We start from the raw sequence: 20,880 nt of genomic DNA, 5'->3' as shown, positions 1-20,880 counted from the left end.
TGGCACGAAGCAGACGAGCGTGTCAATGCTCATCAGGGTGAGCGCCGCCGAGCACGGGCTCCCCGTGTGTGCTGTGCTGGCAGGACCTGAGCTTGTTCCTGTGAAATTAATTCATTATCTTGGTGCAAACCTGCTCCCCACAGCAGCAGGAGCCTGTTGGTGCCCAGGCATCCTGCAGCCGACCCCGCTGCTGCAGCAGCATCACACCACTCCCAGGCATCCCAGAGCTGGTACCTGCACGTTCACAGCTAGCACTCGGCACGGTGGGGTCCTGAGACACAGCAGCTGCTTCCAGAGCTGTAAATACACAGCTTTCTCTATGGTTTAACACTCTTAAAAAAGAAATCGAAGCAGATGGAGCTGTACTACAAGCAGCTCAGTGTCCACCCTGATTAGATGCTTCTGTTGGGCATCTCCCCACTTGTGGCCTTTGCCCCTGAGAGCTTTTAAAAGGATGTAAAGACTGAATTTCACTTATCTCCAGAGCCATTTCCTTCTGAGTGCTACTGTTATACCTCAGACAGTATGAAAGAAAGCGTATTAAAAGACAGATTGACTTTTCAGTCTAATCCAATCTGGGGAATTTGCAGAAATAAAGGAGTTAAGTTAGTACTTTGCTTCTCATGCACTAGCCCAGTGTCACAAATAGTCACTCTGTCCTGCACATTCCTTCCTGCATAACACTCTGGGCACACTAGCCTCCAGCAGAGACCAGCTGTGTGTGTTAGGCCTGGTATTTGTCAGCTGTGGTGGTTCCTGTTTGAGTTCTGTTGCTGGTTAAGGTGGAAATGGGTTTATACGTGGGCACAATCCAGTTGCTGTTGGCCTGGGACATCTGTAGCACATGTATTTTGCCTGGAGGAGACATGTAATTCCTGACCTCTGTGGGCTGGCCCCCATGCTGGCTCTGTGGAGGATGTGAAGCTATGGCAAAGCTTTGGAATTTCAGTTCTGGAGAGATTATCTTGAACTTTCAGTTCAGAGTCTCCCTGCTCAGCTCCTGTGTGCCAGCTCTGAGAGCAGTCCCTGGGGAAATGCCACAGGGCAGGACTCAGTCCTCAGCAGCAGGCCAGTGGATCTCCTCCATTTGCATGTAATTGCAGCTTTCCTTTGGCTTGAAAGTTTTCGAAAATCATCCTGTTTTGCAATTCCTACCTTTGTCCCTGCAGACAGCAGCAACAGAAACTGAGGTGAAGGGTGATACCTATAGACATTTGGGGCTTGGCTGACCCCAGGTGACTGTGCTAGTGCCCCTGAGCTGCCAAGACCAGTCACCCATTGGAAATACAGCCCACAGGGCAGCAATCCCTCTCAGATGACCACCCAGAGGGGATAACTAAAGGTGTTTCTGAAAGGCTGCAGTGGTATTGCTCAAGCCTGTGGGGCAGGAGACATCCCTTCTGCCCTGCATGCAGACCCTCAGCTTCCTCCTGGCTTTAACCACGGAGGCAACTGCCCCAAAAGGTCTCAAGGCTCTTCCAGGGCCTCTGCAGGGAGCCAGCCCCTTGCTGGGGACTGCATGGAGCAGGTTGCTGCTCCCTCCATCAGCACCTGGGCTGTGGCTGCCACCAGGACTGTTGTGTAGAGCTCGGTGAATGCAAGGCTCTGCTTCTGTCAGTGCCTGTGAGACCAGAAAGCTCTTGAATCCTGACCTTCAAACTTCATCCCCCTTCACCCCTGTTCCCCTTGACTCCTGTTGCTGCCCAGATTTTCCCAACAGCTGTCCTCTGCCTCGCTGGCTTTGTGCCTAGATCAATCTCTCTGCCCTGCATGTGCATCTGTGCAGTGACCCCACTCATTCCCCAAGGTCCTCGAGTCCCTGCAGCCTCCATCCCCTGAGACCCAGGATCTGTGCAGCCCCTTGTGCCTCTGTCTGATGGAGGGAGTTCCAGGCACCTCCAGCTCCACTGGGTTTGGTGATCCTGCTGCCATGGAGTGAGCACTGCAGGGTTTGGACCTCTTCTCTTTCCATTTGTAAATCCCCCCAGCACAAACAGGGCTTGGTAAATAACAGTGTGATGAAGGGGTTTAGATGGAAGAGATCTGACAGCCCCCATTGAATGTGATCTGAACGCCCAGCCCTGTTCCCTCTCCTCGCTGCATGCAGCAGCCCCCTGCTCCTTAGGGCATAAATTACTTACCATTCCCTATAGAATTGAGGGCATGGTTAATTCACCAGCACGTTCCTGCTGCCCAGCAAAAAATTATGAGGCTCTCTCTCCTCCCCTGGCTAGCAGAGCTGCTCGGTACATCTGCTGCCTGGCGGAGGGAGGCAGAAGCTTTTTATTGTCAGGTCCTCTGCTTATTTCTTAGTCTTAGGTCTTGTCTGACTCTTCAGTGGAACTGGCAAGGTGCAAATGTTGGAATGTTTGCAAGTGGAAGTCAGAACTAATGTCCGAACACCTTTCTTGTAGTAGCTGGAATAGCCGGCCGCAGGAGGCAAATGGAGATTTCCTGGTCTGAGCTCTTCCTGACCACGTGTGACTTCGTTTTAGAGCAGCCATTCGGTATCTCCTGGGTCCCATCTGGAGCCTGAGTGGGAAATTGTGCTCCTAGCAGTATTTTGAGATGTAAAAAATCACTAGTGTGGAATGGCTGCGAAGGATGCTCAGTGCACAGGGAGCAGGCTAAACAAAATATGTCCTTAGGGCTCACCACTGTGTGAGAGAGGCAATGTGATGTGTGATTTTTGGGCTATTATTAATTCAACAAAGAGAGCAGTGGGGCTCAGTGGAGGACTTGGGCTGGACCTGCAAAAGCCTCTGTAACAATATGATACACAGCACTTCTCCCTGGGAGGCATCCAAAGCCTCATTTGTGGAGCTGAATTCTTGTTATAAATCATGGGGCACGTGACGGGCTGCATTCATTTAGGCTGCCTCTTCTGCATCCTTCCTGGAAGCTCATCTAATAAGAGCTGGCCTCTGGATGCTCGAACCTTGATGTGCCACCGTTTGTTAATTGCTGGCAGTAGAAGAGCTGCTTTTTTTGCCTTAAAATGTGGAATCCCTTCCTAGAATTGCACTTGGGACTAATAAAAGCCTGTGCCAGGTTTAATATATTCTATCTCACAAATTATCTGGATTAAATACAAGGGCTGTATACTGCCAGAGAGGGGATATTCCCAGTTTAACATTGCTTCTGGGCCTTGGAGATCCCAAGACACTGAACCTGAAAATTGTGATTCTCTTATGTGTGGAGGAGGGGTTTGGCAGCAGTGCTTGGAAGTGGTCATGTTTGGCTGAGTTAGAGATTTAATTGCCATAAAAACTATGATTTTGTAACCAATAGTTACAGCTGCAGGAAAGATCAGAAAGCATCTGAATAAATCAAATTAACTACCTCCTGCTCCATCTATATGAGAGCAGAACCTTTCAGGGCAGGATTTAAAACACAGCCTGGTTGACCCTTAACTCTCCCACCTACGGATTGAGGAGAGTGAATAGTCTAGAAATACGATCGACTGAAACAAGAGATAGAAGGGACTGTTGTGCTGGATTATGTGAGGAGGCTGGTCTCAGTCAGGGATGGGGATGGGTAAATGCAGAGGAGGGCAATGAGGAGGTAGCCAGCTCCTGTGAAAATATCCCAGACTCACAGAGGCCTTTGGGCTGCGCAGTCCAACACCCCCGTTAATGGGCAGACAGTGGGCCCTGTTAATTGCTGCACTAGCCCACACCTTGACTCGCTGACTCCTGACTCTGATGTTCCTGATGCCCTAAGGCAGACGGATCACTTCACCTCCCATTGTAGCTCGTATCTCTTTGCGTGTCTCACTCTGGCTGTTGTTCTCCTCACGAGCCTTGGGATGATGTGGCGAGTCCCGACTCACGCCTGACCTTCCAGATTTCCCACCACTCTCCGTTGCGTGCCGGCGAGGAACGTCAGCTTTGGGAGATTTTGAGTTTCTCGCTTTTGGCCGATCCTCCCTCACGCTCCCCGTCAGAGACAAACGCCTCCCCAGCTGCCTCGCCCCTCGCTCCGGGGCAGGGGCTGCGGCTCCGCGGACCCCCGCGCCTTCAGCAGCCGGCGGCGCTGGAACAAGCTTCCCGGCGGGGCGGGACCCCCGCGGGCGGCGAGCGGGGCCCGGCCGCCCCTCCCAGCCGCCCCCCTCCCTCCGGCCCACCCAGCCTGGCCCTACAATCGCCCTCCCGTCCCGTGCCTCCCTCCGGTCACTCCTGTCCCCTCCTCCCGCCGACCTCGTCCCTGATCTCCGGCCGTTCTGTCGTCTCCTTCGCAGCCCCCCCATCCCGACCCTCCAGTCACCCCCCTCCTCCAGCCAAACCGCGGCTCTCCAGCCGCGCCCTCCTCCGTGCCGTCCCGTCTCGTCCCTCCGGCCACCCTTGGTCCTCCTCCGGCCGCCCCCGTCCTGGATCTCGGCCGTCCCGTCCTGTCCCTCCGGCCACTGTGGCCATCCCGTCCCGTCCCTCCTCCGGCCACCATGTCCCCGATCTCCGGCCGTCCTCTCCTGTCCCTCCTCTGGCCGCCCCCGTCCCTGATCTCCGGCCATCCCATCCCCTCCCGTCCCGTCCCTCCTCCGGCCACCACGTCCCCGATCTCCGGCCGTCCCCTCCTGTCCCTCCTCTGGCCGCCCCCATCCCTCCGGCCGCCGGCGCTGCAGCTTCCCCAGTCCCCTTTCTCCCAGGAGACCCTCCCTGCCGCCCTGCCCTCTCCTGCCCGAGCTGCCCTCTGTGAGCGTCTGTTCTGCGATGTGCAGCGAGCCGAGAGGCAGAGGGCAGCCCAGGAGGAGGGGTCTGGAGAGAAGTTCATAGGGAGCCCTGCAAGAGAGGGGGATGTGTGTGGTGCTGTGGGGGATGAGCCGAGGCTGCCAAGCAGAAGGTTTTCCCCAGGACTGAGGAGGATGAAGGACCAAATGCTGTCATCTCTCCCAGGACATGGTGTCCCTGTGCTTTGAAGGGGGCAGCAGCTGTTGGAAGGTGCTTGAAGGTCTGACCTGCTGGCAATATATCCCTCTCTCAGAAGAACTTTTTTCCCTACTCCTCCTGCTTCCTACCCCCTTGGTAGTGTGAATTTTAAGTAAATTTTGGTTCTGGTGGGATTCTGGTACAAGACTGGGAGAGTTTCCAGTCTCCACTGCCTCCTTCCCAGCAGCCAAGGCCATGGGGTCTTTGGGACACATCAGGCCTGAGGAGGGGACCAATGCCCAGAGCCATGCTGTGACCCTGCTCCTGCCCCAGGGCTCCCGGGCACCTGTAGGAGGGCTGAGGAGAGCCCTTCCTCTCTGCTGCCTGGCCTGGATTGCCTGTGCTGGCATGGCCAGGGGAGAGGCAGAGCACCACGAAGGGCTGGGTTCATTGCTCAGCTTGGTGACATCCCACTTTTGTCTCCTCACAGGCCAACCCCGCTCCCATTATCGTGAACACAGACTCGCTGGAACAAGGGCTCTCTGTAAGTCTCCCGGTTTCGTTTTGCTTCCTTTGATCAAGTGGTGCATTTGCCCTGCTCAGCAATGCAGGAAAGACTTTTCCAGCCCAAGGGGGCCCTGGTGAGGCGGCAGAGGAGCCTGGTACCTGCACCACGTCCCCACAGCACATCCCACCCCCAAATCTCGCTGGGTGATACTGTGCAGAACCAGGGCTGGCAGCAAGCGATGCTGGAGACTCCAAGCACACCGAGGGTACAAGGCAGAAGGCCTTGGCAGAGGAACTGCTGGGCTGGGTGCATTCAGGGTTAATCATACAGTCATTTACTCCACCTCCCATGCAGGTTGGCTGGGAGGCTCTGCTGAGGCATCTCTTACCTTCCTGCACTGCCTCAGCCTCCTTAGGCAGCCCCAGCCCCTCAGGAGGGAGGCAGGGCTCTCTGGGTGCTTTCTGGCACCACACTCCCCAGTCTTCAGGGCAGCAGGACCCATCAGATGCTGCTCCTCTCCCAGTGAAGGCTGCCAGCAGCTGAGCAGTGCTTGGTGCCTGTGTTTGCAGCCACAGTGCATTTGGCACTCTTGGCATAGTGTAAAGATAATCTTTCTCAGTTTGTTGCAGGGTTTGCACACTGTTGCATCCCTTCCCAGAACATTTGGAAATCATTCATGCTGGGGGGATGGAGGAAGGAGGATGGCCAGGAGGGTGGCCAGCATGGATTTCTGGCCAGCAGCACTGGCTCCACACTTGTGGGGTGCTCCCCTTTTCATTTGCCCAAAGGGAGCCCAGTTAACAGCTTGACAGGGCTGGATGCTTTGCATCTGGTTTTCTTCTGGTACATGAAACTTCAGCTACCTTCAGCTACCTTCAGCTACCTCACATTAATGAAGAGGCACCAGGACTCAGAGCTGGGGTGGGTTTGTCTTTGGAGTCATGGTAGAGGGCTGCAGGGGACTTCTGGGGATTGAATCTTCCTCGTAGAGAACTGCAGATCTCAGCCCACAGCCTGTGGTGGGGTCAGGACACATTAGAGCTGTGCTGGGCTGGTTGGGCAGGGCTACAGAAAGGAAGGGAGGCCTGGCTCAGACCTCTACAGCCCTGGCTATGTGATTTAATTATCTCCCCAGGCAGGTTCCCAAGCCCTGCAGAAGCCAACAGCAGGGTGCCCACCTGGGGGGCAGCAGACACCTCCTTCCACGGCAGTGGACTCCACTTTCCTGCCCTCCTGACTGCCTCCCTCTACTCCAGCTCATTAACTCATATCCTTCCCTCTCCCTCCACCTCCATATCCCTGTCCATGCCTTCTTCCTGCTGCAGCTCTTTCTTGCTGTGCTGGATGGGAGCTCCCTTCCTGCAGCCCCTAGGGTGGGTTTGGCCGTGTTTCAGGGGGTGCTCTGCAGCCCTGACAGGCACCAGCATCACCCTGGGGATGGCAGTCACTGATCCCATCCATCCATCCTCAGCAGCACATGCCAGGAGGGACTGTCCTGCAGGGGTCAAAAGGCCAGCAGATTGTGGCTGTCATTTTCTGGGCAGATTGGGGACCACCAGCTCTGTACCCAGCTGTGTACCTGGGGTGCCTGGAGGAGCCTGTGCCCAGGGCAGGGGAGATACCTCACTTTGATTCCTTTCAGTCTCCAGCCTGGAAACCCTCTTGCCTCCTACTTCGTGTTATACCAGGAGAGAAACGAGCCCTGCTCCATCTTTTCCTTCTCTGGAGTGCTGGATTCCTCAGGCTCCAGAGAAAACACCCCCTCAAAACCTCAGCAGTTTTTAAGGTCAGCAAAGGAGCCACACCAGGAGCTTGCTGCAAAATCCAAAATGCCAAATCAGTGAGCATGTTTTTTCACAAACCCAAAAGCTGAAGCCTGTTGGTACCGGGTGTATTTGGAAGGGTTAAAGTCACATCTTCCAGTCTTTAATTACTTAACTACTCAATGCTTTCTGTAGTGATAAACAGATGGATGTAGTCTAGTTCCTTCCTGTTCTAGCTCCATTGATTGCACTGGACTAGCTGCTGGGCTGGATTTGGCCCCGACTGTTTATCAAGAAGTCTGTTCTGCATTTCAATGTCCCTGTCCACCCACTTCCATCCCCAAGAGCACCAGCAGCACCATAGCACTGGAGTGGCTTGGGCTCAGCTCTGTTGCCTGTGGCTTGTACAAAACCCAGCACCCCCACAGTGTAAAAACACAAATAAACCATTATAAAATGCCTGCAGTATTAAAACCATCCTTTGAAGGATAAGGATGGGTGCCTGGGGAGATCACCCACGCAAGCCCCAAGGTCACTGCTCACAGTTTCCACCCTGTATTTTGCCCAACAGGTCCATAGCAGGGAGATGGAGAATCGGAAACAGAGTTCCCATGGCAGATGGGGTCTCTGCATTTCAGAGCAGCCTGTCTAAAGCTGAAACAACTTCTTACTTCCAGGCAGTCTCAAAGTGAGCAGGGAAGGTCACTCCAAAGCCCTTGAGGAGTTGATGGTTTCAGAGTCTGGGTCCTTGGAGCCAAGCAATGAGGTGCCATCACCTCCTCAGTTTCTAAAAGCCAGGTGTGAGGAAGCAAAGTGCTTCTCAGGCCTGATCCCAGCCCACGAGCACCACAGGAGCCCAAGGCTCTGCCACCAATTAACACAGAGGCAGCCTTCTTGTGCGGGGAGTCAGCAGTGCTGACTCTGCTGTTGGGGTCCCCAGCCGTGGTCTCTGCAGCGTGGGAGACAGCAGAGATGGCCATTGAGCGGGGCAAACTTGCTTGTAAGGCTGAAAAAAAACAGAAAAAAATCAAAACTAAACTGCCACCCTCATGCTTTGGTCCCAAGTGCTGGCAGCAGCGCATCCCACTGCCAGTTCCTGCAGACAGTGTGGCTGCACAGTCCTCCCAGCTGTTGCTGGGGCTGTCACACTGCAAACCCCTTCCCTCTGCCCAGGCTCAGCAGGTTGGCCCTCACGGCCCTCTGGCAAAAGGCTGACCAGAAATAGGGCATTTAGGACATTTATATACTCTGTGCACAAGGCCAACACCGTGGGCAATGTACACCAGGGGTTGAAGCCAGGGGTTAGCTGGAAGCAAGTCAGTAGGTCTCAGTGCTGCGGCAGGACATGTGGATGCAGGGAGGTGAAGGGAAGGAGCTCTTGACCTATTTTCCTGGGCCCCCTGCCATGTGCAGGCAGGGAGAGCTCTCCCTCGCCAGCAGTGTCGGTGCCCATGCCAGCAGGGACATGCCCATTGCTCCTGCTGCTCCCCTTTCCTCTTTCTGGAGCGGGCGTGGGGCATCACCAGGTGCCCTCCACCCCCAGCTCTGCCTGGCACCACCAAGGGCTGGCTCTCCAGCCTTTGGACCCTCTTCATTATGTTGATACACATCTGTTCCACCAGCAGGTCCCAGTGCTTGTCCCCATGGCATCCCTAACCACAGGGTGTGGGCTAGATCCTGCTCTGAAAGGGGCTGTGGGCAGTGTCACCCTTCCTGCAGGTTATTTTCTCCTGCAGCCTGGTGGGCTATTCAGGTTGCATTTGAGGAACCCCATCTTAGTCTTCTAAATTTGGCCTTCTTTTTTATTTAAAAAACAAGTGAACGCCACCACCACCACCACCCCCCCCAAAAAAAAAAAAAAAACCAAAAGAAAAGAACCAGAAAACCCACCCCCAAATCCTGACTCTCCAGCAAATTGCAGAGCGTGTTCCGCGTGCGCTGTTGCGGTGTTGGCCGGCGGAGCCTGCAGACAGCTTGCAGTAGCTCTGGAAGGTGTGTGCTCTTCTGTTTATCAAATGAGTGTTGACTCTGCAGCCTTCTGTTGATGATCTAAATGCCGTCATTGGTAACTATTTCCCTGCTGCTCAAAACACGACGGGGAAGTGAAGGCCAGCAAAGGCGCCTCTTCCTGAGCCCTCAGGTGGGCTTGTTGCATGGGAAGGGCTTGGAAAAAAGTACCATTACTCTTTTCCATGAGGAATCAGGTGATTCTTAGGATCAGAATAGGCAGGGAACAGCTGATTCAGTACCTGTCCAGCCCCTGACACCCCTGTCAGCTCTGCAGGTGCTACATGAGGAGAGGAGAGCAGGGTGGAGTGTGCTCTCCCTGCCTATGGGAGATGGAGCCAGGCATCTTCCCACCAAACCCATAGCGCTGAGTCGGCCCCAAACAGGAGCTGGGGAGGAGCACAGGGCACTGGCAAAAGACAGGAGGAACAGCCTGTGGCAGAGCCAGGCCATGGCAGCTCCGATGGGTGTCATGGGGAGGTTTTTGCCGTCAGCGAGTGACTGGTATTTGATTTTCCGACACTGGAACGTTTGCTTTGTTGGCTCGTTCCCTTGGTTACGTGGTATATATTAAGTTCTTCATTTGGCTTCCTTATACAATTAACTGGCATTTCGTTGCATGGATTTTGGAAACACAATCAGAGCTGAAACTTTGTGGTCAGGCCTGGCTGACCCCAATGTGCCTGGCCAGAGCAGGCTGCTCCCAGCAGACACCACTTTGAGCGAGCACCGACACTGCTGGCTGTCAGGGAGCAGTGCAAAACACTGCTCAGCGTTGGCAGCCCTGAGGTTTGGGGACTGGGGATGCCCCCGGCCCCCCTGCCTGGCAGCGGGGTGCCTGACGGGGTTGAGTGCTGGGGTGTCTGTGCACCCCGGGCGCCTGCCAGCTCGCGCGCTGCTGGCTCTCGCCACGACTCACAGATTGTCAGAGTTTTCTGCAGATCCCCATCCTGTAGGGATGTGTACACTGTTCCTCCGAGGCCGTGGGTGTGCATATGGCTGGCTGTGTGGCAACTGTGCTGAATGCCAAAGCAGAGAGGACAATGTGTGTAGTAGCAAAGGGTGCCAGGAATCTGAGTCGCTGGAAAGCTGGAGAGAGGTGACGCCGCGCCCCACGCACCGGGATACCAACTGCAGGGATGAGCTGAGCCCGAGGGCTGCGCTGAGAGAGGCTGTGAGGGCGGCACGGGCCAGTGAGCCGGCTGCACTTAGGATTAGTCAGGACGGCAGGACGAGAGGAGTGAAAGGCAACTCATGCAGGAGGGGGAACCTGTGGCGAGGGAAGCAATGCCCCTCTGCCCTCAGGAGTACAGCCCAGGGCAGCACTGTGGCAGAAGGTGGCACTGGCCATGTGTCCCTGTCCCTCTGAGGCTGTCAGAGATCCTGCTCTGGTTTAATCCCATCCCTTTCAGTGCTTTTCTGCCTCAGGATCCTTCTTTAAGAGGACCAAAGCCTTTCCCAATGTGCTGGGAGGATCTGAGCATTCTGCTGTTGGGGCATCTGAATGTCCCAGCTCTGAACTCTGCCCTGAAATCTTCCAGTGGCTGAGAGGCACCAGGCACAGAGCATATCTGAGAAGGAACAACCCTCTCAACCTGTGTTCCCTGGAGCCTCCATCCCATCTCTCTGCTCTGGACTCTCCCCAGCCTTATCCTTGAAGCGCAGTACCCACAACAGGGTGTGGGATTTCTTTGCCCTCCCAGGACAGGGGATGAGGGTGAGTGTGTCACAGGTGGCACAGCCCCATCCCAGATCCTGGCCTGCAGAACTGCTCCTCCACCTGGACCCCTGATTATTGCCAGCTAGAAAAACTCCTGCCTGCTGAGTCTGGGGTCCCATCACCTCTGCCTGGTCGATCAGAACTGACTGTGTCCTGTCACCTGTTTCCCAGAGTGACTCAAATTATGAGAGTGAGTTCGGTCCCCTCCAAAAAAGCTATGAGTCAGCAGCGTGCCCTGGCAGCCAAAAAGCACCATGTCCTGGGGTGCTTCAGGCCCAGCATCACCGGCCTGGTGAGGGAGGGGATTGTCCCGCTCTGCTCTGCACTGGGGTGGCCTCACCTCGAGTGCTGGGGGCAGTTTTGGGCACCACAATGTAAGAAGGATATAAAGCTATTAGAGGGTGTCCAGAGGAGTGCTACAAAGGTGGTGAAGGGTCTATAGGGGAAGCCATATGAGGAAAGGATGAGGTCACCTGGCTTGTTCAGCCAGAGGAGGAGACTAAGGACAGACCTCATCGGGACCTGTGGCTTCCTCACGAGGGGAAGACGAAGGGCAGCACTGATCTCTGCTCTCTGCTGACCAGTGAGAGGACCCAAGCCTGAGGCTGTGTCAGAGGAGGTTTAGGCTGAATCTCAGGAAAAGGTTCTTCCCCCAGATGGTGAACAGGCTCCCCAGGTCAGTGGTCACAGTCCCAAGGCTGCCAGAGCTCAAGAAGCATTTGGACAACACTCTTAGGCCCATGGTGGGATTCTTGGGGCTGTTCTGTGCAGGGCCAGGAATTGGATTTGATGACCCTTATGGTTCCCTTCCAACTCAGGATATTCTATGAAAACTGTTGCTGTTGAGTGTAACAGCTCTGGATGCTCCAATAGCCAATTGCTTTGCAAATCTTGTTAAATTTTGGACGTTAGCAGCTGTTTATGGTCTGATCCTGATGACGTGGAGTGAACCTGCTGCCTTGTTTTCCTGTGTATGGCTGGTTATGAGAAAAATGGATTTTTTTTTTTTGGCTGTACATTTACCATTTTAGAGCCTACAGTTGCATCCCTTTTGTTTGTATCCATTATGTTTCTGAGAGCTCTGCTTTAACACTCTGAGTATGGAAGACCTTTAAGTGTGGGGATCAGTATGGTGTACAGCACTGAGACAGGCTACACCATTTTTGTATATAAGGGCAGCACGATGTTTTCACCTCTCGCTGTGCCCCACTCTCACACCTTGTTTCCTTTGCACCCAACTAATTTCATAGAATGAATTATTCCGAATTTTCCGTTAATACAATCATGCTACTAAAAGATTTTAAAAATATAAGCTGCTAAAGGTGTTTATTATGTTATTATGTACAGACATTTTTTTCTTTTAAATGGACCGACCCCCTCTCTTCCTTTCCTCCAGCAGTGAATTCCTGAGGTTAATTATATGCCGCGTAACAAAGGTGTTATTTCCTTTTGTGCCTTCAGTTGAGTTCCTTTTCACGGCTGAAGAAATGAGCTGGGAGAATAAAGGCTTTGCACTGAAGTGCATTAAAGTCAGTGGGCTTTGGCTCATACCCAGGAAGAAAAGCAGCACATGGTTTAATTCCAGGGCAGGCTCAAGCAGTTGCATTTAAGGTTTTTTCAGCGGTGATGGTGCAGCTTTTTGGTTGGATTCTTCATATTCAGCTGTCAGAAGGGAAAAATGAATTCCCCAAGGACCAGCACATAGTCGTAACACGCTGTCTCCCTCTCTCCAGATGAATGGCAGTGATGGGATGTTCAAATATGAGGAGATCGTCTTGGAAAGGGTAAGTACTCTTTACTCACCCGCCAGCAGTCTTTGCTGCCTCTTCCCACTCACCCACCCACCAGCACAGCCAGCCCCCCAGGCATCCCTGCACCAGCTGATGGGGAGGGGTTGGTCGCTGCTCCCTGCTCTCTCTGGAGGTTTTTGCAGGTGTCGCACTTGCTTTGCCTGCCTGGCCCTGCAGCACGGGGAGAGGTGGGCTTGCTGCTCCCCTCTCCCCCTGCAGACCCCTCCAGAAGGCAGGGAGGAGGGCTTCTCCCTTGCCTCCCTCTCTCACACCCCCACCCACACAAACCATCAGTGCAGTGGAGGAGGCTCTTTGTCATTGCCTTTGCCAGCAAACGGAGGTGCAGGGAGCTCTGCTTGTGCTGGCACTCAGGTAGGTGCACCCCACACCTGGGCACAGGGGACGGATGCCACCCCGCCACCAGACTGCCCACTGCTCTGGGCTACACAGCCTTGGGATGCTAAGCTGCAAGAACAGGTTTTATAGTAAAACAAGCCACAGTGGGAGAAGTTTCTGCTGAAGCCTTTTCTTTGTTGGCAACACAGAGGTGATGGCATCCGCTGCTAAACTCAGCTCCCCCCACATATGGGGTTTACCCAGGGGCAAGCCAACACCACAGAGGGCAGGGAGGGCTTTCCCTTGGTGCCCAGGAAGTGAGTGGGATGGAGGGATGGAGAGGGAGTGGGAAAAGCAGGCCCAAGGTTTACTCCAAGAGGCAGGCACAGCCCTGCTGACGGGATGGCCGGGGTGGGAGGCTGCCCACGGCGCTCCACGGCACACCTTGCCTCCTCCTCAGAGCCGTGCCAGCCTCGCCGCGTGGCCAGCATTGCAGGGGGAGACGCATCGCTCATTATTCTGTTCCTCTCTGCCTTTAGTCATCTCCCTCCTTCCCTTGGCTCTGCATCACGGAGGTGGGTGGACGGAAGGTTATCTGGGGCTGCCGCCTCACCCACCGCTTCCCCGGCATGCCTGACGAAACCAGCCCAGGGGATCCTTCCTTTTTGGGCTAAGCAATTCTTGCTCCGGGCCCAAGGTAGAGGCAAAAGCCTCATTTTCAGGGATTCTTCAGAGCATCCTCTGTCCTCGGGGCTGAGGGAACATGGGGAGAGCTGGCAGGACCACACAGAGAGGCCCCCATTGATGCCCCACACTTATTGATGCCCTCGTTTTAAAGCCCCAGGCAGCAATTCCCTCTCCAACAGCATGAGAAAATTTCAGTGATTAGCAGCCAGGATCAGCATGGACCATACTCAGGTCCTTTCCCTTCAGTTTATCCCCAGTGGGATCCAACAACCCTTTCTTAATGCAGGAGAAGCACCCTGGTGCCTGCAGGTGAGGCTGTCCCCTTGCTGGGAAGTTTGGTTTCCTCAGTGTACCCCAAAATTGCTGGTCTGTGACTGTCATTAATCCTTGTCTTTGTTGTAAATGCAAGGGTAAATGCAGCAGCATTTTGGGGGCAATAATTGAGGAAACACCATCTGCACAGGGACATGGCTTTGGGTTTACCCACCATACATGTGTCCTCTGCAGGAACTACCCCTGTGTCTGCATCAACCCTGATGCCAGCTAAGAAATCCCTTGAACTGCATTTTGAGGTTTATCAAAATAAAAATTAACACCTCCCAGATGATTTCCAGGTGTTGTAGCTAACAAAGGACAGGCACAACAAATGAGATCATTTTGCAGTCTCACTTGCCTTGCTGTGCCCAGGCTGGGTCTCTGTGACAATAAGGAGCTTTTTTGAGTTGCACACAGGGTAACCAGAATCTATCTTGGAGAAAAGAGAGCGGCCCCAGGCCCTTTGCTGTTGAGTGCCTCCTTGTCACGTGCCAGCCAAATTCCAGCTGGCGGGAAAGTATCCAGGAGCATTGCACAGTGAGAGGCATTGGTGGCTCCTGGTGCTGTGTCATGAGTGTCAAATTGTGAGAGCAGAGACTTCTGCATCACTGCAGGAGCTGATGCTGGGACCAGATTGCTGGGGAGAAGTGCAAGCCCCAGCTGGCTGTTGGTGCTAAGTGATCCCAGGGAGCCTGAGCTCCAGTGTGGCCCTCCTGGCCACAGCTCCCCTGGAAGGGCAGAGCACCCCATCATCTAACACCAAGCACTGAGGCTGTGGGCAGCCAGGGGAATGCTTGGCCTGAGCCCACTTGTGTATGAGAAGCAGGCATGATAGTATGTGACTAAGTGTTAGCTCTTCTGCATGAGAAAACAAGACTAGGAGCCATCTGATTTTCAAGGCAGAGCAAAAAAAGCAGGAATTGTCCACTTGCATCAAGCATGGATCTGGAAGCAACGCCTGTGAGTGTGTCACTAATGAGGATCCTGCAAGTGGGAGAGGCGGCAAAGGGCCACAGCCACTCAGTCCTGAGATGTTGTGGGAATGGGTTGGAGATGAGCTGTGGCCTCTGCATTCCCCCCAGGCATACTCCAGCAGGAGAAGCTTAAGTGATGCTCCAAGCATGTGTGTGAGGAAGAGGAGGCGTAACTGGAGACCCCACTCCATCCTGATAGCCACCTCCACCCAATCCTGCAAATTTTGGCACCAGCATCACTGGTCCCCCAGCTTGGCTCTGTGCCAGGGCTACATCCCAGGGGTGTAGGGAGGCAGGGGTGGGATGCTGGTGACTGGCACAATCCCCGCTGGTCCGTGCGGCTGCGGCGTCAGTCTCTCCTCCTGGGGAGCAGCCAGCAAGGGGAGGTTTTCTCCGCCAAGGACCACCTCCTCTTTCCCCAGCCTGCCTCAGAGTCTCTCCGTGGAGACGCGGTGGTGAGGGAGGTCCTCGGCGGCTCCCACTCTCCCACTCCATCTGTTCAGCGCTCCACGCTGCGCCGAGCGCTCGGCTGATGAACGCTGGCCTCTCCTCCAGCCGCGCATCCCTCTGCCCCCTGGGCCAGCCACCCTGGGGTGGGACGGATGCTCTCGGGGCTCCCGCGCCCCAAACAGTCCCGCAGCTGAGGGGAACCATTCCGGGAGGGCCGGCAGCGAGTGGTTGCCCATGGGGGAAAGACACAGCATTTGATTTCCCGCAGGGTAACTCCGGGCTCGGCTTCAGCATAGCGGGAGGAATCGACAACCCCCATGTTCCAGATGACCCGGGTATCTTCATCACCAAGATCATCCCCGGGGGAGCGGCAGCCATGGATGGCCGTCTAGGGTGAGTACAGAGCTGGGGGAGCAGCTCCATCAGGGTGTCACCCAGGATCTCAGCCCAGACCCTCTAGTCCCCTTCCCTACCATGGGCCCTGGCCCCTCTGTGTCTCTTCCCCACAGCTAGGTCCTCTCAGTACAGGGATGCCCCTCGGTCCTGGCCACCAGCCTCCTGTCTGTAGCCACCCCTCCTCCCCTCCCTGTGCGAGGTTCCTGCTCCCATCCTTCCAGCCACAGCCCAGGGCAGGATCCAGTCTTTCCTCTCATATCGCACCTCCACCAGGGTTGCACCATGAGGACCAGCCCCACTGCCTCCTGCTTTGGGAGGGACCATGCTCTCACCCCAGCAGGGCAGGATCTGGCCAGCTTGAGCAGCTTTCCTTTGTGCATCTGGAGGAGGGTGGCAGATGTAACCAGAGGAGGGTGGCACGGGCTGGTGGTTCCCCAGGAGAGCTCAGGGCCACACTGTGCCCACAGGGTGAATGACTGCGTGCTGCGGGTGAATGACGTGGACGTCTCCGAGGTTGTGCACAGCAAAGCTGTGGAGGCCCTGAAGGAAGCGGGCCCCGTGGTGCGGCTCGTGGTGCGGCGCCGGCAGCCCCCACCAGAGACCATCATGGAGGTTAACCTGATGAAGGGCCCCAAAGGTGAGCCCCTCACTCTGCTCGCTTGACTGGGGTGCCTCCCAGGAGGGTATGGGGTGACCCCTCGGTGTGAGATGCCAGGAGATGCGGGGCAGCATCGTGGGGCATGTGGGATGCAAGGTGGCACTGCCGCAGTGCAGGATGCTGCGGGGTGGCCCAGCAGTGTGGGATGCTGTGGGGCACAGGGTATGGGAAAGACCCACAGCGCAGTGAGTGGTGACTGGGCTGGCTCCAGGCAGCTGCAGGGTGGCCCATTGCCTGCTGAGTTTGGGACAGGGTGGGAAGTCCAGCGAGGCAGAGGGGCCGTGTGCCAGCCTGAGATTCTGTCCATCTGCGTGTCCCTCACCTGCCTTCTCACTCCTCCTCAGGCCTGGGGTTCAGCATTGCAGGGGGCATTGGGAACCAGCACATCCCTGGCGACAACAGCATCTACATCACCAAGATCATCGAGGGAGGTGCAGCCCAAAAGGACGGGCGCCTGCAGATCGGGGACCGGCTGCTTGCGGTAAGCCCCGTGGCCACAGCCAGCCGTGAGGTGAAGCTGGGCAGGCTCCACCATGCTGCAGTGCTGATCCTGAGCTCCAACACCCCTCCTGTCAGCAGCCTCATGCCCCTTCCTTTGGGTCCCCGCTGGGATGGTGCTGTGGGAGGGGCAGGAGCAATACTGGCTGCAGGCAGGGGGGCCAAACCCAAGGAGATGGGACCCTGTCTTTGGAGATACTGCAGCACCTACCCTGTGGAAAACTGCTCCCCTCCCGCAGGACTGCATTGGTCCCTGCCCTCCCACTCATCCATCTCACCCAGCCCTTTCCCTCCGGCAGGTGAATAACACAAACCTGCAGGACGTGCGGCACGAGGAGGCAGTGGCTGCCCTGAAGAACACCTCTGACATGGTGTACCTGAAAGTGGCCAAGCCCGGCAACATCCACCTCAACGACATGTACGCGCCCCCCGACTACGCCAGCAGTACGTACGCACTGGGCTGGGCACGGGGGCTGGGGGGCACGGAGTGTGCTGGGGGGCAAGAAATGCTGGGCTGGTCTGCATGTCCTCGTTGTGCATGGATTTCTGCTCCTGATGACCTTCTCCTCCCCTGCAGCCTTCTCAGCCTTGGCTGACAACCACATAAGCCATAACTCCAGTCTGGGCTACCTGGGCAGCGTTGAGAGCAAGCCTGCCTATCCCGTCCCAACCCAGGTGACTCCGTCCCGATACTCGCCTATTCCTCGGCACATGATTGGAGACGATGACTTCACCAGGTGAGTACTAGGCATGAGCATCCCCTAAGCCCTGATGCTTCTCCTTTCCTCTCTTTCCCTCTGTGGTGGCTTGACCTCATCCCCACTGCCGGTGCAGAGCCTCAGCCAAAAGCCTGTAGGTGCACGGTGCAAAGCTTTAGGCCCCCACAATGTGCTCTGTGCTCACCCACCTGCTGTGTCAATCCCTGGCTCGCTGCATCCACTCCCTCTCCATTCCCCCTCCTGCTCTTTCACAAGCTTTACCCATCTGCATTTCTGCTTAGTTCTCCTGCTTGTTTTACAATACCTGGAATACAAGGTGTCCTCTGCCAGCAGTGCCACAGGCTCCCAGGCTCCGCCTAAGCGGAGCTGTGCTGGGGATGAAGGGCTGGGGGGAGCATAGCCTTGCAAACAAGTGGGGCTCCTCCTCCCTCACTCCTTGAGACTGACATCCCAAATCACCTGCACACAGGTACCATTTCAACAGCTGCCAGCCCCGGGCTTGCCAGCCCCCTGCCCAGCCCTGCCACAACCCCCTTTGCCCTACTAGAATCATTTATGCAGGTTTGTTTCCAGAAACCAGGAAATAAAGAGGAGCACAAAGACATTATTGCTCTGAGCCTAAATGTGGTATAAAATTTCTTCAAAGCCTCAAGCTGAGAATGAGAGAGCGAGATCTGGCAGGTCCTGCTCTGCTTGCCCAGGCTTACAGCTTTCACTCTGCTTGCCACAGCCTCGGGGCCAGTGTTGAGCCTGCTCTGGATTTGGTATCCCCAGGGCCAGGACTGTAGGCTTAGGCTGTATTCTAAGGACCAACACTCAAGTTAGTCTTAGGGCTGGCTCTGCATCTGGAACAAGGTCTCAGGCTGGTTTTGGGGTTGTGTTCACAGTGGAAGATAGCTTTGGCTGGGATTCTCCCATTCTGCACGTCAGTGGTGGATGCTGGCATGGGAGACCATGACTTTCTGTTTGCTGTCAGGTCTGCTGTCCTCCTGGAGAGTGGCTGCACTCATCTTTGTCACAGGGATTTCTCTTTTCTTGGTGCTCAGCCACGGCTGGGTGCCTTTGCATGCCATGACCTGTGCAGCACTGGCTTCCACACACCATCCACACACCATCTCTCCCATATGGTCTTGGCACCAATGATGCCAGTTCTACAGCCTGTTTCTGGTGCTGCATCCTCACCAGGTGTAGCAACTCCTGTGCTGTCAGGGCACTAGGGGATGATGCCACAGGCAGTAGCAGTGCTTTCTGCCATTACATTGCACTACAGAAGCACTGAGTCCCAGCACTCAGAAAACACACAGGGACACTGATCCCATCAGGATGTCCCTTCTTACATGTGCCAGCATTCTTATTTGTAGGTTAGAGAGTGGAAAGAACAGCCCAGCTTAGGCTGGACACAGCCAGTGGCAATGGCACAGTGATGTCTATGCAGTGGCTCAGCAGTGGCTTGGCAGCGACAATGGCACAGTGATGGTTTGGCAGTGGCACAGTGGTGGCTCCCTGTGGCTTGGCAGTGGCAATGGCACAGTGGTGGCTCGGCAGTGGCCCCGGTGCAGCACGTGCCGGTGGCCACTAGAGGATGGTGCTGCCTTGTGGAGGGCCACACTGCAGATGGGCTGGCACCACTGGGCCACCGTGCCCAGCCACAGCCCCCTGCTCCCCAATAGATTCACAACCTGTGGTGGGCTCAGCATCTTCCTCATCCACCCCTGGACAGTGCTGAAAGCCTCTTGTGCATCACTGACCCCGCAGGACACCTTCATCACTGAGGGTCTGTTGGCTGTGAGGTACCTGTCTGAGGCTTCATTTCCTCTGTTCATTCCTGTATCTCTCTACCTTCCATCAGAGTGTCTAGTCCTCATGGGTGCTGGACGTGCTTCCCCTCAGACTGAATTCGGATGGTGGTTCCTGCACATTGCTTGGGCAGCAGCAAAACCCAAAGGGCAGAGCAGGTTCATCTCCTGGTTGGAAGCAGGGTTTGCAGACCCAGATATCTGACCTAGTTCTTGCCCTGGAAGAACTCTAGCCCTAGGGACAGCTTTGCTGTGGAGGGATTGATAGCTGCAGCCCTCCCTGACCCCTTCCAACTGACCCTGTGCTGCCAACGCCTGCAGGGGCAGGAAGGAGTTAAGCCTGCAGGGACTAGTAGAGCAAAGGCTTTGTCCTTTCAGCACTTCCAGAAAAAAACCCTGTGTATGGGTGGGGAAGCCACTGGCCCAGCAGCTGTTGGGAGGCAGAGACAGGCATTGCGGGGCAGTCATTGCACAGAGCATTCTGAACGTTCCTGCCCCTCATGCTTCCCGGCAGTGCTGCCAGCAGAGCCTGCCACACCTCAGTGTTCACTATCAATGCCTCATCATCCATGTCCTACAGGGGACAGCCAGCTCTGTCCCCCTCCAGGCAGCAGCGAGGCCACAGGAGCAAGTGTGACCAGAGACAGGGGACCGGAATGCTGTGCCTAGTGGGAAGCACAGGGACAGAGAGGAGCAGCTGGGGGAGTTGGGAGAGTTGAGCTGTGCTCACTCCAGGGTCTGGGCAGGGCAGGAGCTCATCAAGACCTCACAAGGCATCCTGCACTTCTGTCTATCCATTTCCTGCTCCTCTTGCTCCTTATGAGATGATTGCCTGGAGCTAAGTGATAATTCAGCCCATCAGGACTCCCCCACAGGGAAGGATGGTGGGAGACTTTTCCTGGGGTGCTGGCACATGTTCCTGGAGGTAAATCCTGACATCTGCATCCATTAAAGCACCAAAACCTTTCCCCATCTGCCCAAGTGATGGCAGTGATGCTTCAGCCTGGCCGGAGGGGCTGAAGAAGACTCCAGCCCTACCCATGTGCTGGGAAGCCCGGACACAGACCAGCCTGTCACCAGCTTTGCTGCTTCTCACTCTGATGTCTCCCTGTCCCTTATCTGTCCTTTCAGGGAGCCGCGGAAAATCATCCTGCACAAAGGCTCCACTGGCCTGGGCTTCAACATTGTTGGAGGGGAAGACGGTGAGGGGATCTTTGTGTCCTTCATCCTGGCTGGAGGCCCTGCTGACCTCAGCGGGGAGCTGCGGAGGGGAGACCGCATCCTCTCGGTGAGTAGGTGGGGCACCCACTGCCCCTCCATGGCCTCCCCCAGCCCCGGGAGGACACCTGTCTCCTGCCACCCCAGCAAGACGCAGCTCGATGGGATGCACGCCCAGTG

At 55.7% G+C, this 20,880-nt stretch overlaps 1 protein-coding gene across 1 annotated transcript in view; it reads left to right on the top strand.

Moving 5' to 3' along the window:
• DLG3 (discs large MAGUK scaffold protein 3) overlaps positions 1-20,880 on the top strand; it is a 75,414-nt gene that overhangs the window by 34,153 nt on the left and 20,381 nt on the right. Inside the window, exons 5-12 of the mRNA XM_018070595.2 lie at positions 5,356-5,409; positions 12,597-12,647; positions 15,684-15,808; positions 16,279-16,448; positions 16,814-16,950; positions 17,267-17,411; positions 17,545-17,704; positions 20,614-20,770. Coding sequence (XP_017926084.1) covers positions 5,356-5,409; positions 12,597-12,647; positions 15,684-15,808; positions 16,279-16,448; positions 16,814-16,950; positions 17,267-17,411; positions 17,545-17,704; positions 20,614-20,770 — 999 coding nt within the window. The remainder of the gene's footprint in view (positions 1-5,355; positions 5,410-12,596; positions 12,648-15,683; positions 15,809-16,278; positions 16,449-16,813; positions 16,951-17,266; positions 17,412-17,544; positions 17,705-20,613; positions 20,771-20,880) is intronic.

The sequence above is a fragment of the Manacus vitellinus genome, unplaced genomic scaffold (genome assembly GCF_001715985.3).
Source record: "Manacus vitellinus isolate BGI_N305 unplaced genomic scaffold, ASM171598v3 scaffold_19_pilon, whole genome shotgun sequence".
Taxonomy (NCBI): domain Eukaryota; kingdom Metazoa; phylum Chordata; class Aves; order Passeriformes; family Pipridae; genus Manacus; species Manacus vitellinus.
The sequence above is the reverse complement of the archived record's forward strand: the minus strand, read 5'-3'. Positions and strand labels throughout refer to the sequence as shown.